General features: G+C 47.6%; 1 protein-coding gene across 1 annotated transcript; it reads right to left on the bottom strand.

Moving 5' to 3' along the window:
* Window positions 1-1,368: 1,368 nt before the first annotated feature.
* LOC103638477 (calmodulin-binding receptor kinase CaMRLK) lies at window positions 1,369-6,057 on the bottom strand. Its single transcript, XM_008661383.4, has 3 exons — window positions 5,981-6,057; window positions 2,759-4,242; window positions 1,369-2,434 (listed from the first exon to the last, which is right to left on the bottom strand). The coding sequence occupies exons 1-3, from the start codon at window positions 6,055-6,057 to the stop codon at window positions 1,776-1,778; spliced, it is 2,220 nt and encodes a 739-aa protein (XP_008659605.2). The 3' UTR covers window positions 1,369-1,775.
* Window positions 6,058-15,467: the final 9,410 nt, after the last annotated feature.

Raw genomic sequence — 15,467 nt, 5'->3', positions numbered from 1 at the left:
AAGGAGCACCAGATAAGGAGGATCATCATTTGGATACCCATATGAGTATGGAGGAGGGTATGGATAAATGAAAGGTGTAGGAAGAGGAGTATCGATGGTAGGAGATTTGGTGATAGGAGGATCATTGGTGGTAGGATTTTTATTAGAAGGAGGAACATCCATGGAAGGTCGATAGGATGCGATGAAGGAGGATATGGGTATGGAAATAGAGGTTGTGAACTCAAGGAATGGGGACGGGCAGAAACATCCTCTCACAATGATGATGTATGACAAAAAGGTCCTCGAAAAAGACCTATCCTACACTCATAGGGGGTGTCGAGATGTTATGGAGATTGATCATTGAGCAAGTCGGTGAAGGTTCCAAATTTTGGACTCCACTTTGGATCCATATTAGAATGGAGAATGTGGGGCTACAATATAAAGGAAGACAAGCGAATTGGATAGTGATGAGTTTGAATGAATGCAAACATCCTCTTTACTTATAGACGGATCTATGATTTTTTTTTGGAATTTATAGATTTTTTAAAACTTCAAATTGTCAAAACGACAGAAACCAATCAGAAAGTGACATGTGGCCACGAACCAGTTATTACGGTCTGATCCGGTTTTTGATACTGACCGGATTGAACGGTCGACAGATCTACTAGCTTACGTTGGAATTGGACTGATCTACTAACTTACATTGGAACTAGACTGATCGGTACTGACCATCGATTCGCCCACATTATCAACATTATCAGTGTGAATTGACCACTGCCACTAGACCAGCCTAATAAGGTACCGACTGTGCAAAATTTGCCATATATATTACTCTCTCTGTTTTAATTTATAATTTGTTTGAATTTTTAACTTTTGTACCTAAAATTTAACTCGCTTGCCTTATTAAAAAAATTCCAAAATTATTGTTAATTTTTATTGTGATGTTGTTTAGCATATAATATACTTTGAGTAGCTTTAAATTTTCGAATAAGTCGAGCTGATCAAACTTGACAAAAAATCAAATAATTTGGGACTGAGGAATTACTAGCTACACCAAAACAAATTTGAAGCCTTGGATTCTCTGCTCACGGCTAAAAGCCCAAACCAGTTGGTTCTGTGTGGTTTTGTCCAGCAGAGACAATTATTGCTGTGCACTATGTCAGCAGCAAGCGACAGTCATCCGCCATCTGTGCAGTCTGTGTGGACACTGGACAGTGTGAACCATGTATGGCGGCTTGCGGTTTACTTACTCCTACGGTCCTACCACACACCTGTTCCTGCTTGTACGTAGGCCCAACGTGCCTGATGAATGGGACTCGCTATATTTCATTTAAATGAAATAAAATATTGTTTTCATGCAATAACCTTTACCTTTCGTTTATAAACATGTAAAGTTGAGATCAATTTTATTACAGGAAAAAAATTAAACAAATGGATGGATACATTATTTTTTTAAAAGAGAAGATAGAAATCAGGCATCTCATCAATGAAAAGTGGCAAAGAAAACTGTTACATTCACATCTCAGCAAAGTACAAACAACGAGGTCTCGTTCTGGTCCACACTACATCAGGCCACCAGGACCCCGTGCAACAGCAAAAGCTGCTCCCGATCCATTGGTGGATCATGGATAACCCGCAACCGCAAGGCATAAGGCAAAACAACGGACGGACGCTTCTCCTCGATTGGGAGGGAACGGCCACTGGCCACGCCGCCGCTTCGTGCAAGCCAGCGACCCCGACCCCGAGCATGTGTCCGTCCGAGTCCGACCCCCCCGGCGTGGCTGGTGGCACTTGGCTCAGCTGCCCGGACCGGGTGTGGGAGGCGCCGGCCGGATGTCCTTGAGCACCCCCACTACCTGCTGCATTGTCGGCCGCTTGTCCGGCGCGTGCGCCGTGCAGAGGTACCCCACCCGCAGGCACTCCACCATCTCTCGCTCCGCTTCCGCCTCCGCCCCGGCGGCCTCGTCCCGCACCCTAGGGTCCACGATGTCCAGCCCTTTGCCGTCGCGGATGATGCCCCGCGCCCAGCTCACGGACGCCTCGTCCCACCCGGCCTGCCCCGTCATCAGCTCCAGCACCAGCACGCCGAACCCGTACACGTCGCCCTCGGGCGTCGCCGCCGACGGCGGGTCGTTGTTGTGCCCGAAGTCTGAGATCCGGGGCTCCAGGTCGTCGCACAGCAGAACGTTGGTCGGCACCAGGTGGCCGTGCACGACCGCCGCGCGCCCCGACCCGCCGGCCCATCCCTGGTGCAGGAACGCCAGGCCCCGGGCGACCCCCAGCGCGATGCGGTGCCGGGTCGGCCAGTCGGAGATGGACCGCTTGACCTCCGCCGCCTCCCAAATGTCGCCGCTGCCCGTGTCGTCCATGTCCGGCCGACCCGCTGGCAGCTCGTGCAGCCACCGGTGCAGATCGCCCTTCTCCATGTACTCGTACAGTAGCAGCTTCTCTTTGCCTGCAACGGCATTAATAAATGAAGTCATCATCTAGAATTCAAACAACTGCTCATACAGTAGTATTTTCGCTGCAACTTTTCATCTGTGCACCTAACCCAACTGCTCCACTCCCTCCTCCAACTATACTATCCCCCGGATTGCATGGCGGCTAAAATGGTGCTATAAAAAGTTCGAGACTAGTCTACTTACTTTGGCAGTTTCTACATTGGCACTAGCAATCCAAGCAAGTTTATATTTTGAGGACAATAACTCACAAAAAGTATTTTAATCAATATCAATCAGCAAAAAAAAATATTCATATTCCAGGATCGAACTGAGCTTGCCTGCAATGCAGTAGCCAAGGAGCGGAAGAATGTTGGGGTGGCGGAGGCGCGCGAGCTCCCGGAATGCGGTGGCAGCGGCCGCCGGGTTGTCGTCCTCGCCGAGCCCGGCCATGGCGCCCTCCACGACGCGCACGACGACGTGCTGGTCGCCGGGGAGCACGGCCCTGTACGCTGCGCCGCTGCGGCCGCCGCGCTCCGCGAGCTGCGACTCGCGGCCGAAGCCCGACGTGGCCGCGGCCAGGTTGGCCAGCGTGAGCTGCATCAGCGGCCGCTCGAACAGCACCACGGGCGCTGCCGATGCACCCCTGGCCGCCGCGACCACCACGTCCTCCTCCTTCTCCTCCTCGCCCTTCTCGCCCCATTGTGGCTTCTTCTCGTCGTCGTCTTTTCCTCCCTTCTGCCTGGACTTCAGCACGCCGCACGCCACGCACCCGACCAGGCAGAGCAGCATGGCCAGGGACACCACCCCGCAGATCACCGCCACCGCCACGATGCTCAGATGCTTCCTCTTCTTGCTACTCCTCGTCGCCTTGCTCTCCGTCGACGTCCCGGCCGAACCACCGTTCTTTTTGCTTTTTCCATGAGGAGGTGATGGCCGTGGCCGCCGTGGCTCTGTCGAGTGGCCCGAGAACACCAGCGACGCATTGCCGGCGTGAACGAACGCCGAGTGGCCGAACTTCGTGACGGCGCCCGTGTCCACCACGCCGGAGAACTTGTTGTACGAGACGTTCAACGAACGCACCCCACCGAGCGGCGGCAAGTCGCCGGGGAACCACCCCCGCATCCCGTTCGAGGACAGGTCGAGCCGCTTCAACCGTGTCAGACGCCGCAGACCCCGCGGCACCGCCCGGATCCTGTTCGTTGACACGTCAAGCGCGACGAGCCCCGAGAGCCCTTCCACCCCGTCGACGCCGGTGAAGCGGTTGCCGGATACGTTGAGCGACTGGAGCTGCGGGTTGGGCTCCACCCGGAGCGCGCCACCGAGCTGGTTGCGGGAGACGTCAACCGCGCGGAGCGATGGCGCGCGCCAGAACCCGCCCGGGATGGCGCCCTGGAGCGCGTTGCCCGAGAGGTCAACCGCGGCGAGCGCGGACAGGTTTGCCAGCGCCGCCCACGACACCGCGCCGGTGAGGTTCCGCGACGGGAGGCGGAGCGCTCTGACCGGCTGGCATGCTTTCGTCCTCGGGGCCCGGAAGTTGCGCACGTGCCGGAACGCGGCGGCGACGATGGCCGCGTCGTCGCGGCCGGCGCAAGAGGAGGAACCGGAGGAGATGGCGCAGGAGGGAAGCGAGCTGACCAAGAGGAGCAGGAGGAGGGGGTGGACCTGGAGTGGCATCGGAGAAGCAGGACGTGTGGAGAGCTGCACGTCACGGAGGAGATTCGAGCTGGGGTTGCATTGAATGAAGGAACTGAATGGACACAGGGGAAGCTGGGGCACTACGGACGGAATAGAACAAGGGCGGAGGGGAAATGGAATGGTGCAGCTACACTAGGAAGGAAGGAAGAATTAATACAAGCTAGTGAAAGTAGAGTGAGGAGTTGCTGGTTTCCCATTCTAGGGGAGTAGTCAGGGTATAGATGGTTCTGGTGTTCCCTCTTTTCGGTTTACTAGCATCACTAACGAAATGTCTAAAATATGCAAAAATATGATATCGGGATATATTGGGGTAATTGGTTCTGAGGCACTATTTCATCACAAATGAAGTAGTAGATTATAAGCTGGCCTTAGGGCAGCTCTAACGGTGATTTTTAGCTAGCTCAAACTTCATTATGTTATATTTTAGTAAAAGACTTAAAAGCGGGCTCTCGATCAGAAGCTAGGCTCATACACACATTATAAAATTATATTAGTGTTATCTAAGGTATGGTGGTATCTGTTTGAGATTATAATCCGTATAAATTATATAACCTAATTTATTTTTAACTAACATTTAGTTTAAAATCAGTTAGATTATATAATCTGAGTAGATTATAATACCAAACAAATACCCTCTAAGGTTATCTATGTTATAATCTATTTAAAAGTTATTATTACTAAAAATATATATTAAAACTAGTAACTAAATCATACTATACTATTTAAGTTGCCTTATGGATTTTGGTGGGATTATTTCATCCTTAGAGCTGATTTGGTGACCCGGGATCCCGGGAGGATCGGAGGGAATTGAGGGGGAAATTAGTTTAATTTCCCCCTCAATTCCCTCCGATCCTCCCGGGATCCCCTGGTCACCAAATCAACCCTTAATGTTTGGTTATGTATTAACAAGCCTGTGCATATGAGGTACCGTTTGATCATACTATACTATTTAAGTTGCCTTATGGATTTTGGTGGGATTATTTCATCCTTAATGTTTAGTTATGTATTAACAAGCCTGTGCATATGAGGTACCGTTTGGTCAATACATTCCAATTTCAAAACCAAACTACATATTCTTAAGTGAAAAGGATAAAGTATCAAGAACAATGGCGGAAGCATGAATGGATCAAAGAAGAGACTACTAAAATTAAGCACGTTTGGCGAAAGCACAAACAGATACGGCGTCCGCCTCGAGGGTAGTAGCAGGCAACAGCGTCCTTGCAAACCCGGTGTGCTACTGCGACCTGCATACCTTCCGTGGTGCCGTTTGTAGCTTTTGCCTTACGCTGACCGCTGGGCACTTGCGCATTGCTAGCTAATGGAGGTGCGTTGGGCTCGTGGCGTATCCCACGTGGCAATGCGCAGTGCTACGAGTGGCGTATCAAAATTTATAGGGTATACCAGCTAAATTAACAATAAATCTTATATTTAAAGATTAAGTTAAAGACAATAATAAGTCTTAAATTTAGAAATCAAGTGTAGCTCTTAATCTATGGCGACCACAAGGTTAAGAGCCTTGCGCACTACCGACTGAGAGGTTTTGTGGTTATATAACCGAGCTCGGCGCCATAGATCTTGGTGCCGAGCTCGGTGCCACGTTGGCGCTGCGACATCCGGTTGTGTCAGCACATCACGTATCTCGGCGCTATAGCCTATAACAGCGAGCTGTGTTACCTCGGCGCCATAAACTATGACACCGAGCAAAGGGTCTAAAAATAACATTAAAATTTTCTAGGGTCCAAACGTGACTTTTTTTCTGAGAAATAGCCAAAATGCAAAAACTTCGGTCTGGTCGCGGCTTGCTCGGCCCTCGGACACTGGCTAGGCAAGGGGTAGGAGTGGTCGCATGCGCACCCGACGCCCACCACTCGGTGGTGGCTTGCTGGCCGTGGGGCCGCGTGAGGACGAGGCGAGCCATGTGGCGGCAGCGCTGCTCTTCCATTGTTCTAGGTGAGGTGGAAGACGACAAGCGTGGATGCCACAGGCAAGGCAATGACGAGGGGAGGGGAGGGGAGGGCGACTGGGGATGGCAATCGGACGAGTAGTACACGGATATATAGTTTTTGAATCTATACCCGCGAGACAAAACTCAAACTATATCCGTATATATAAACGTTCATGGTTATGGATCTGTATCAATACCCGTACCCGTCAGGTATCCGCTATCCGATGGATACCGCTACCTGCCCACTCACTATAATTTTAGCATCCAACATCAAACAACAATTTTATCATATTTCAAAATAATTATCATTCTAACAATATCAAATGATAATTTCAGCAACAACATGACATGGATAAAAATTGAAAAGTAAAAATATATTATAATATATTAAATCCGGACGACCCACATGTGAGATATACATTGGGTAACTGGTATGGATACTGGATATCCATACCCGTGAAAAAAGTATCCGCGGATACCTTATTATATCCATAACTGTACCCGCGGATACCAAATTTCACCGTACTTATATCCAATGGAGAATTATCCGTGGTTATTTACTCATACTTGTATCCATTGCCATCCCTAAGAGCAAAAAGAGGCATGACCGTGTAGTCATCCGATGGATGTGGAAGAGCGTGGAGTCCTATGATGTAGGGAGGCAAGGGGAAATATTGGGATCTATTGGATTATTATTTTTATTGGGTTTAATACTTTTACTGAGATCCTAATTTCTATGTTTTAGATCTATATTTTTGAGATTTGTTGGAGTTGATCTTATGTCTTACCTTCTTTTGTAAGGACCCATTTGGCATACCCAAGCTTTAGGGCGTGTTTGGCAGGGCTCCAAATAGCTCCAGATTCAAAAAAACAGCTCCACTTCATTTTTTTTAGCCAAACACTCGCAACTCCAAAAACTCCAGATACAAAAAAACTTGAATCTAGCTCCCAACTCCACCAAATCCATGGAGTCCCTCAAGGGGTACTCCGTAAACACAGTATTTGAAAGGACTCGTGAAGTTGTGTGGAAATTACCCACCATTGCCATTATTTACACAGGATACCGGTTCGTTTTCTTTTTTCTCTCCCGATCGCATCTCCTGCCCGTCGCGCAAACCGAACGCTGCCCTAGCTGATCGCGCACCCGCCGCCGGAGAAGGACAGGATGTCCTGGCCGACGTCGCCTCCATCTGCACGCGCAGGCGCGGGCGGCCAGCCAGCCGCTGCCGCGGGCGGCGCACGCGCAGCCGTCCAGCCTGCTGCCTTGGTCGGCCAGGCAGGCGTTGCCTTGGGCGGCTCACGCGCAAGCAGCAGCCAGGCGCTCGCTGCCTTGGGCGGCGCAGGCAGCCAGGCGCTCGCTGCCTTGGGCGGCTCACGCGCAGGCAGCCAGGCGCTCGCTGCTGCGGGCGGCTCACACGCAGGCGGCCAGCCTGGCGTCCCCGCGGTCGGCGCACGCCCAGGATTTCAGCCAGGTAAAATTCCTGCAGCGATTGATCATATACTGCAGCGATTGGTCATATACTGCAGCTAGTGGTCATAAAATTCCTACAGCGATTTCATAAAATTCCTGCAGCTAGTGTGTCTGTTTCATATACTGTATATAATTTGTTTCGTACTAATTAAAGTTGGCCATCTATCTGTTATATAGCCCCTCTATTCCAAATTATCGTCCTAAGTCCAACTTGTCTAATATAACTTGATCAAACTTAATAACATCTGCAGCGGCTGGACAGCGCGCGGCCGGGTCTGGACGTGCTGCATCGACCAAAAAAGCTAGAGATGATGATCAGGTATAATTTGCTGTCTAATTTGCAGTGTTTACAAACTTTATATCTAGATAATTATATTGATCGGAATGATAATACATGCATAGGGGGATTATATTGAATGGAATGATCATCATACCACTGTTGTTTGCTCATTGTTTGCTGAACAAGTTAGAAAAGTGAAAGGGAATTAGGCTTACACCTAGTCCCTAATTAATTTTGGTGGTTGAATCGCCCAACACAAACAATTGGACTAACTAGTTTGCTCTAGATTATATGTTACACAGGTGCCAAAGGTTCATCTATAACTATACTAAATCGACTGTCCGGAATACCGTAGATTATTCCGGACAGGAGAAGCTTTTTGGAAAAACAGGCCAAGCGCGGACCGTCCGGGCCCTTGCGGCGGACCGTCCGCGACACGAGGATGACACTCGGCCAGAACCAATGCAAAAATCCAAGTCTGTGCTATGGACTGTCCGGAGGAAAAGCAAAGACCGTCCGAGCCCTTGCGCGGACCGTCCGGCCTCTGGCGCGGACCGTCCGGTAGGTGAGAAACCGAAAAACCCGAAGGTAACGGGTTCGGAGAAATGAATTATAGCGGCCTCGCGGACCGTCCGGACCAGGCGGGCGGACCGTCCGCGACTGGCTCTGTCTGACATCTGACGACGCATTAAATGCAATATAGCCGTTGATATAGCCGTTACTGCTGACCGTTGCATTTTCAGCCGTTGATCTACAGGGGCGGACCGTCCGCACCAGGAGGGCGGACCGTCCGCGCTCAGCAGAAAGGCCCAACGGCTAGGAAGTGGTTGGTGGCTATAAATACAACCCCAACCACCTCCATTCACTTCATCCAAGCATTCCAACCTTCAACATTCAATACAAGAGCTAGCAATCCATTCCAAGACACATTCAAAGCCTCCATCTCTCCAAGTTTCACAATTGAGAAGAGAGATCATTAGTGATTAGTGGCTTGAGAGAGAAAGTGATCCGTGTGTTATTTGTCGCTCTTGTTGCTTGGCCTTTTGCAATCGTGCTTTCTTGATTCTTTCATTGCGATCAAATTCACTTGTAATTGAGGCAAGAGACACCAAACTTGTGGTGGTCCTTGTGGGAACTTTGTGTTCCAAGTGATTAAGAAGAGAAAGCTCACTCGGTCCGAGGGATCGTTTGAGAGAGGGAAGGGTTGAAAGAGACCCGGCCTTTGTGGCCTCCTCAACGGGGAGTAGGTTTGCAAGAACCGAACCTCGGTAAAACAAATCTCCGTGTCTCACTTGCTTATTCGCTTGGGATTTGTTTTCCGTCCTCTCTCGCGGACTCGTTTCTTTATTACTAACGCTAACCCCGACTTGTAGTTGTGTTTATATTTGTAAATTTCAGTTTCGCCCTATTCACCCCCCCTCTAGGCGACTATCAATTGGTATCAGAGCCCGGTGCTTCATTAGAGCCTAACCGCTCGAAGTGATGTCGGGAGATCACGCCAAGAAGGAGATGGAGACCGGCGACAAGCCCACTACAAGCCAAGGGAGCACTTCATCGGAAGAGTCCCGCACCAAAAGGAAAGAGAAGAAGAAGGACTCCTCCAAACGAAAGGAGAAAAGATCTTCTTCCTCACACCACAAAGAGAAGAAGGAAAAATCTTCCTCTCACAAGCCGCATCGGAAAGGCGACAAGCACAAGAGGATGAGGAAGGTGGTCTACTACGAGACCGACACTTCATCAACACCAACCTCCAACTCCGATGCGCCCTCCGTAACTTCTAAACGCCAAGAGCGAAAGAAGTATAGTAAGATCCCCCTACGCTACCCTCGCATTTCCAAACATACACCTTTACTTTCCGTCCCATTAGGCAAACCACCAACTTTTGATGGTGAAGATTACGCTAGGTGGAGCGATTTAATGCGATTTCATCTAACCTCGCTCCACAAAAGCATATGGGATGTTGTTGAGTTTGGCGCGCAGGTACCATCCGTAGGGGATGAGGACTATGATGAGGATGAGGTGGCCCAAATCGAGCACTTCAACTCTCAAGCAACAACAATACTCCTCGCCTCTCTAAGTAAAGAGGAGTATAACAAAGTACAAGGGTTGAAGAACGCCAAGGAGATTTGGGATGTACTCAAAACCGCGCACGAGGGAGATGAGCTCACCAAGATCACCAAGCGGGAAACGATCGAGGGGGAGCTCGGTCGGTTCCGGCTCAACAAAGGGGAGGAGCCACAACACATGTACAACCGGCTCAAGACTTTGGTAAACCAAGTGCGCAACCTCGGGAGCAAGAAGTGGGACGACCACGAAGTAGTAAATGTTATTTTAAGATCTCTCATTTTTCTAAATCCCACTCAAGTTCAATTGATTCGTGGTAATCCTAGATATACTAAAATGACCCCCGAGGAAGTTATCGGGCATTTTGTAAGTTTTGAGTGCATGATAGAAGGCTCGAGGAAAATCAACGAGCTTGGCGACCCATCCGAAGCCCAACCCGTTGCATTCAAGGCAACGGAGGAGAAGAAGGAGGAGTCTACACCAAGTAGACAACCAATTGACGCCTCCAAGCTCGACAATGAGGAGATGGCCCTAATCATCAAAAGCTTTAGGCAAATCCTCAAGCAACGGAAGGGGAAGGACTACAAACCTCGTTCCAAGAAGGTTTGCTACAAGTGTGGTAAGCCCGGTCACTTTATTGCAAAATGTCCTATATCTAGTGACAGTGACAGGGGCGACGACAAGAAGGGAAGAAGAAAGGAGAAGAAGAAGTATTACAAGAAGAAGGGCGGCGATGCCCATGTTTGTCGGGAGTGGGACTCCGACGAAAGCTCAAGCGACTCCTCCGACGACGAGGACGCCGCCCACATCGCCGTCACAAAAGGCCTTCTCTTCCCCAACGTCGGCCACAAGTGTCTCATGGCCAAGGACGGCAAAAAGAAGGTAAAATCAAGGTCCTCCACTAAATATGAAACATCTAGTGATGAGGATGATGATAAAAATGAGGAGGATAACTTGCGCATTCTTTTTGCTAACCTTAACATGGAACAAAAGGAAAAATTAAATGAACTAATTAGTGCCATCCATGAAAAGGATGATCTCTTGGACTCCCAAGAGGACTTCCTAATCAAGGAGAATAAGAAACATGTTAAGGTTAAAAATGCTTACGCTCTACAAGTTGAAAAATGTGAAAAATTGTCTAGTGAGCTAAGCACTTGCCGTGAGATGATTGACAACCTTAGAAATGAAAATGCCATTTTAAATGCTAAGGTTGATTCACATGTTTGTAATGTTTCAATTCCCAATCTTAGAAATGATAACGTTGACTTGCTTGCTAAGATTGATGAATTGAATGCATCTCTTGCTAGCCTTAGATTAGAGAATGAAAATTTAATTGCTAAGGCTAAAAATTTTGATGTTTGCAATGCTACTATTTCCGACCTTAGAACTAAGAATGAAATGTTGCATGCTAAGGTTGTAGAGCTTAAATCTTGCAAAACCTCTACATCTAATGTTGAGCATGTTTCTATTTGCACTAGATGTAGAGATATTAATATTGATGCTATCCATGATCACCTAGCCTTAATTAAAAAACAGAATGATCATATAGCCAAACTAGATGCTAAAATTGCCGAGCACAACTTAGAAAATGAGAAATTTAAATTTGCTCGTAGCATGCTTTATAATGGGAGACGCCCTGGCATCAAGGATGGCATTGGCTTCCAAAGGGGAGACAATGTCAAACTTAATGCTCCTCCTAAGAACTTGTCTAACTTTGTTAAGGGCAAAGCTCCTATGCCTCAGGATAACGAGGGTTACATTTTATACCCTGTCGGCTATCCTGAGAGCAAAATTAGGAAGATTCATTCTAGGAAGTCTCACTCTGGCCCTAATCATGCTTATATGTATAAGGGTGAGACATCTAGCTCTAGGCAACCAACCCTTGCCAAGTTGCCTAAGAAGAAAATTCCTAATGCATCAAATGATCATGCCATTTCATTTAAAACTTTTGATGCATCTTATGTGCTTACTAGCAAATCCGGCAAAGTAGTTGCCAAATTTGTTGGGGGCAAACACAAGGATTCCAAGACTTGTGTTTGGGTACCCAAAGTTCTTGTATCTAATGCCAAAGGACCCAAAACAGTTTGGGTACCTAAAGTCAAGAACTAAATTTGTTTTGTAGGTTTATGCATCCGGGGGCTCAAGTTGGATACTCGACAGCGGGTGCACAAACCACATGACCGGGGAGAAAAGAATGTTCTCCTCATATGAGAAAAACCAAGATCCCCAACGAGCTATCACATTCGGGGATGGAAATCAAGGTTTGGTCAAAGGTCTTGGTAAAATTGCTATATCTCCTGACCATTCCATTTCCAATGTTTTTCTTGTAGATTCCTTAGATTACAACTTGCTTTCCGTTTCTCAATTATGTCAAATGGGCTACAACTGTCTATTCACTGATGTTGGTGTCACTGTCTTTAGAACAAGTGATGATTCAATAGCATTTAAGGGAGTGTTAGAGGGTCAGCTATACTTGGTAGATTTTGATAGAGCTGAACTCGACACTTGCTTAATTGCTAAGACTAACATGGGTTGGCTCTGGCACCGCCGACTAGCCCATGTTGGGATGAAGAATCTTCATAAGCTTCTAAAGGGAGAGCACATTTTAGGATTAACAAATGTTCATTTTGAGAAAGACAGGATTTGTAGCGCATGCCAGGCGGGGAAGCAAGTTGGAGTCCATCATCCACACAAGAACATCATGACGACCGACAGGCCGCTTGAGCTACTCCACATGGATCTATTCGGCCCGATTGCCTACATAAGCATCGGCGGGAGTAAGTATTGTCTTGTAATAGTGGATGATTTTTCTCGCTTCACTTGGGTATTCTTTTTGCAGGAAAAATCTCAAACCCAAGAGACCTTAAAGGGATTCTTGAGACGAGCTCAAAATGAGTTCAGCTTGAGGATCAAGAAAATTAGAAGCGACAACGGGACGGAGTTCAAGAACTCTCAAATTGAAGGCTTCCTTGAGGAGGAAGGCATCAAGCATGAGTTCTCTTCTCCCTACACTCCACAACAAAATGGTGTAGTGGAGAGGAAGAATCGAACTCTATTGGACATGGCAAGAACCATGCTTGATGAGTACAAGACACCGGACCGGTTTTGGGCCGAAGCGGTCAACACCGCCTGCTACGCCATCAACCGGTTATATCTTCACCGAATCCTCAAGAAGACATCATATGAACTCCTAACCGGTAAAAAGCCCAACATTTCATATTTTAGAGTTTTTGGTAGCAAATGCTTCATTCTTATCAAAAGAGGTAGAAAATCTAAATTTGCTCCTAAAACTGTAGAAGGCTTTTTACTTGGTTATGACTCAAACACAAGGGCATATAGGGTCTTTAACAAGTCCACTGGACTAGTTGAAGTCTCTTGTGACGTTGTGTTTGATGAAACTAATGGCTCTCAAGTAGAGCAAGTTGATCTTGATGAGATAGGTGAAGAACAGGCTCCATGCATCGCGCTAAGGAACATGTCCATCGGGGATGTGTGTCCTAAGGAATCCGAAGAGCCTCCAAATACACAAGATCAACCATCCTCCTCCATGCAAGCATCTCCACCAACTCAAAATGAGGATGAGGCTCAAAATGATGAAGAGCAAAATCAAGAAGACAAGCCACCTCAAGATGATAGCAATGATCAAGGGGGAGATACAAATGATCAAGAACAGGAGGATGAGGAAGAACCAAGACCGCCACACCCAAGAGTCCACCAAGCAATCCAACGAGATCACCCCGTCGACACCATCCTCGGCGACATTCATAAGGGGGTAACTACTCGATCTCGGGTTGCTCATTTTTGTGAACATTACTCTTTTGTTTCCTCTATTGAGCCACACAGGGTAGAGGAAGCTCTCCAAGATTCGGATTGGGTGGTGGCGATGCAAGAGGAGCTCAACAATTTCACGAGGAATGAGGTCTGGCATTTAGTTCCACGTCCTAACCAAAATGTTGTAGGAACCAAATGGGTCTTCCGCAACAAGCAAGATGAGCATGGTGTGGTGACAAGGAACAAAGCTCGACTCGTAGCCAAAGGGTATTCACAAGTCGAAGGTTTGGATTTCGGTGAAACCTATGCACCCGTAGCTAGGCTTGAGTCAATTCGCATATTATTGGCCTATGCTACTTACCATGGCTTTAAGCTCTATCAAATGGACGTGAAAAGTGCCTTCCTCAATGGACCGATCAAGGAAGAGGTCTATGTTGAGCAACCTCCCGGCTTTGAAGACAGTGAGTATCCTAACCATGTCTATAGGCTCTCTAAGGCGCTTTATGGGCTCAAGCAAGCCCCAAGAGCATGGTATGAATGCCTTAGAGATTTCCTTATTGCTAATGGCTTCAAAGTCGGCAAGGCCGATCCTACACTCTTTACTAAAACTCTTGAAAATGACTTGTTTGTATGCCAAATTTATGTTGATGATATTATATTTGGGTCTACTAACAAGTCTACATGTGAAGAGTTTAGTAGGATCATGACACAGAAATTCGAGATGTCAATGATGGGGGAGTTGAAGTATTTTCTAGGATTCCAAGTCAAGCAACTCCAAGAGGGCACCTTCATTAGCCAAACGAAGTACACTCAAGACATTCTTGCTAAGTTTGGGATGAAGGATGCCAAACCCATCAAGACACCCATGGGAACTAATGGGCATCTCGACCTCGACACGGGAGGTAAGTCCGTGGATCAAAAGGTATACCGGTCGATGATTGGTTCATTACTTTATTTATGTGCATCTCGGCCGGACATTATGCTTTCCGTTTGCATGTGTGCAAGATTCCAATCCGACCCTAAGGAATCCCACCTTACGGCCGTAAAACGAATCTTGAGATATTTGGCTTATACACCTAAGTTTGGGCTTTGGTACCCTAGGGGATCCACGTTTGATTTAATTGGTTATTCGGATGCCGATTGGGCGGGGTGCAAAATCAATAGGAAGAGCACATCGGGGACTTGCCAGTTCTTGGGAAGATCCTTGGTGTCTTGGGCTTCAAAGAAGCAAAATTCGGTCGCTCTTTCCACCGCCGAAGCCGAGTACATTGCCGCAGGACATTGTTGCGCACAATTGCTTTGGATGAGGCAAACCCTGCGGGACTACGGTTACAAATTAACCAAAGTCCCTTTGCTATGTGATAATGAGAGTGCAATTAAGATGGCCGACAATCCCATCGAGCATAGCCGCACTAAGCACATAGCCATTCGGTATCATTTTCTTAGGGATCACCAACAGAAGGGGGATATCGAGATTTCTTACATTAATACTAAAGATCAATTAGCCGATATCTTTACCAAGCCACTTGATGAACAATCTTTTACCAGACTTAGGCATGAGCTCAATATTCTTGATTCTAGAAATTTCTTTTGCTAAGCTTGCACACATAGCTCATTTAAATACCTTTGATCATATCTCTTTTATATGCTATGACTAATGTGTTTTCAAGTTTATTTCAAACCAAGTCACAGGTATATTGAAAGGGAATTGGAGTCTTCGGCGAAGACAAAGGCTTCCACTCCGTAACTCATACTTCGCCATCACTCCGAGCAACTCTCTCGTCTTTGGGGGAGAAATGAGCATCAAGGAAAAGGACTTCA

The sequence above is a fragment of the Zea mays genome, chromosome 9 (assembly GCF_902167145.1).
Source record: "Zea mays cultivar B73 chromosome 9, Zm-B73-REFERENCE-NAM-5.0, whole genome shotgun sequence".
Taxonomy (NCBI): domain Eukaryota; kingdom Viridiplantae; phylum Streptophyta; class Magnoliopsida; order Poales; family Poaceae; genus Zea; species Zea mays.
The sequence above is the reverse complement of the archived record's forward strand: the minus strand, read 5'-3'. Positions and strand labels throughout refer to the sequence as shown.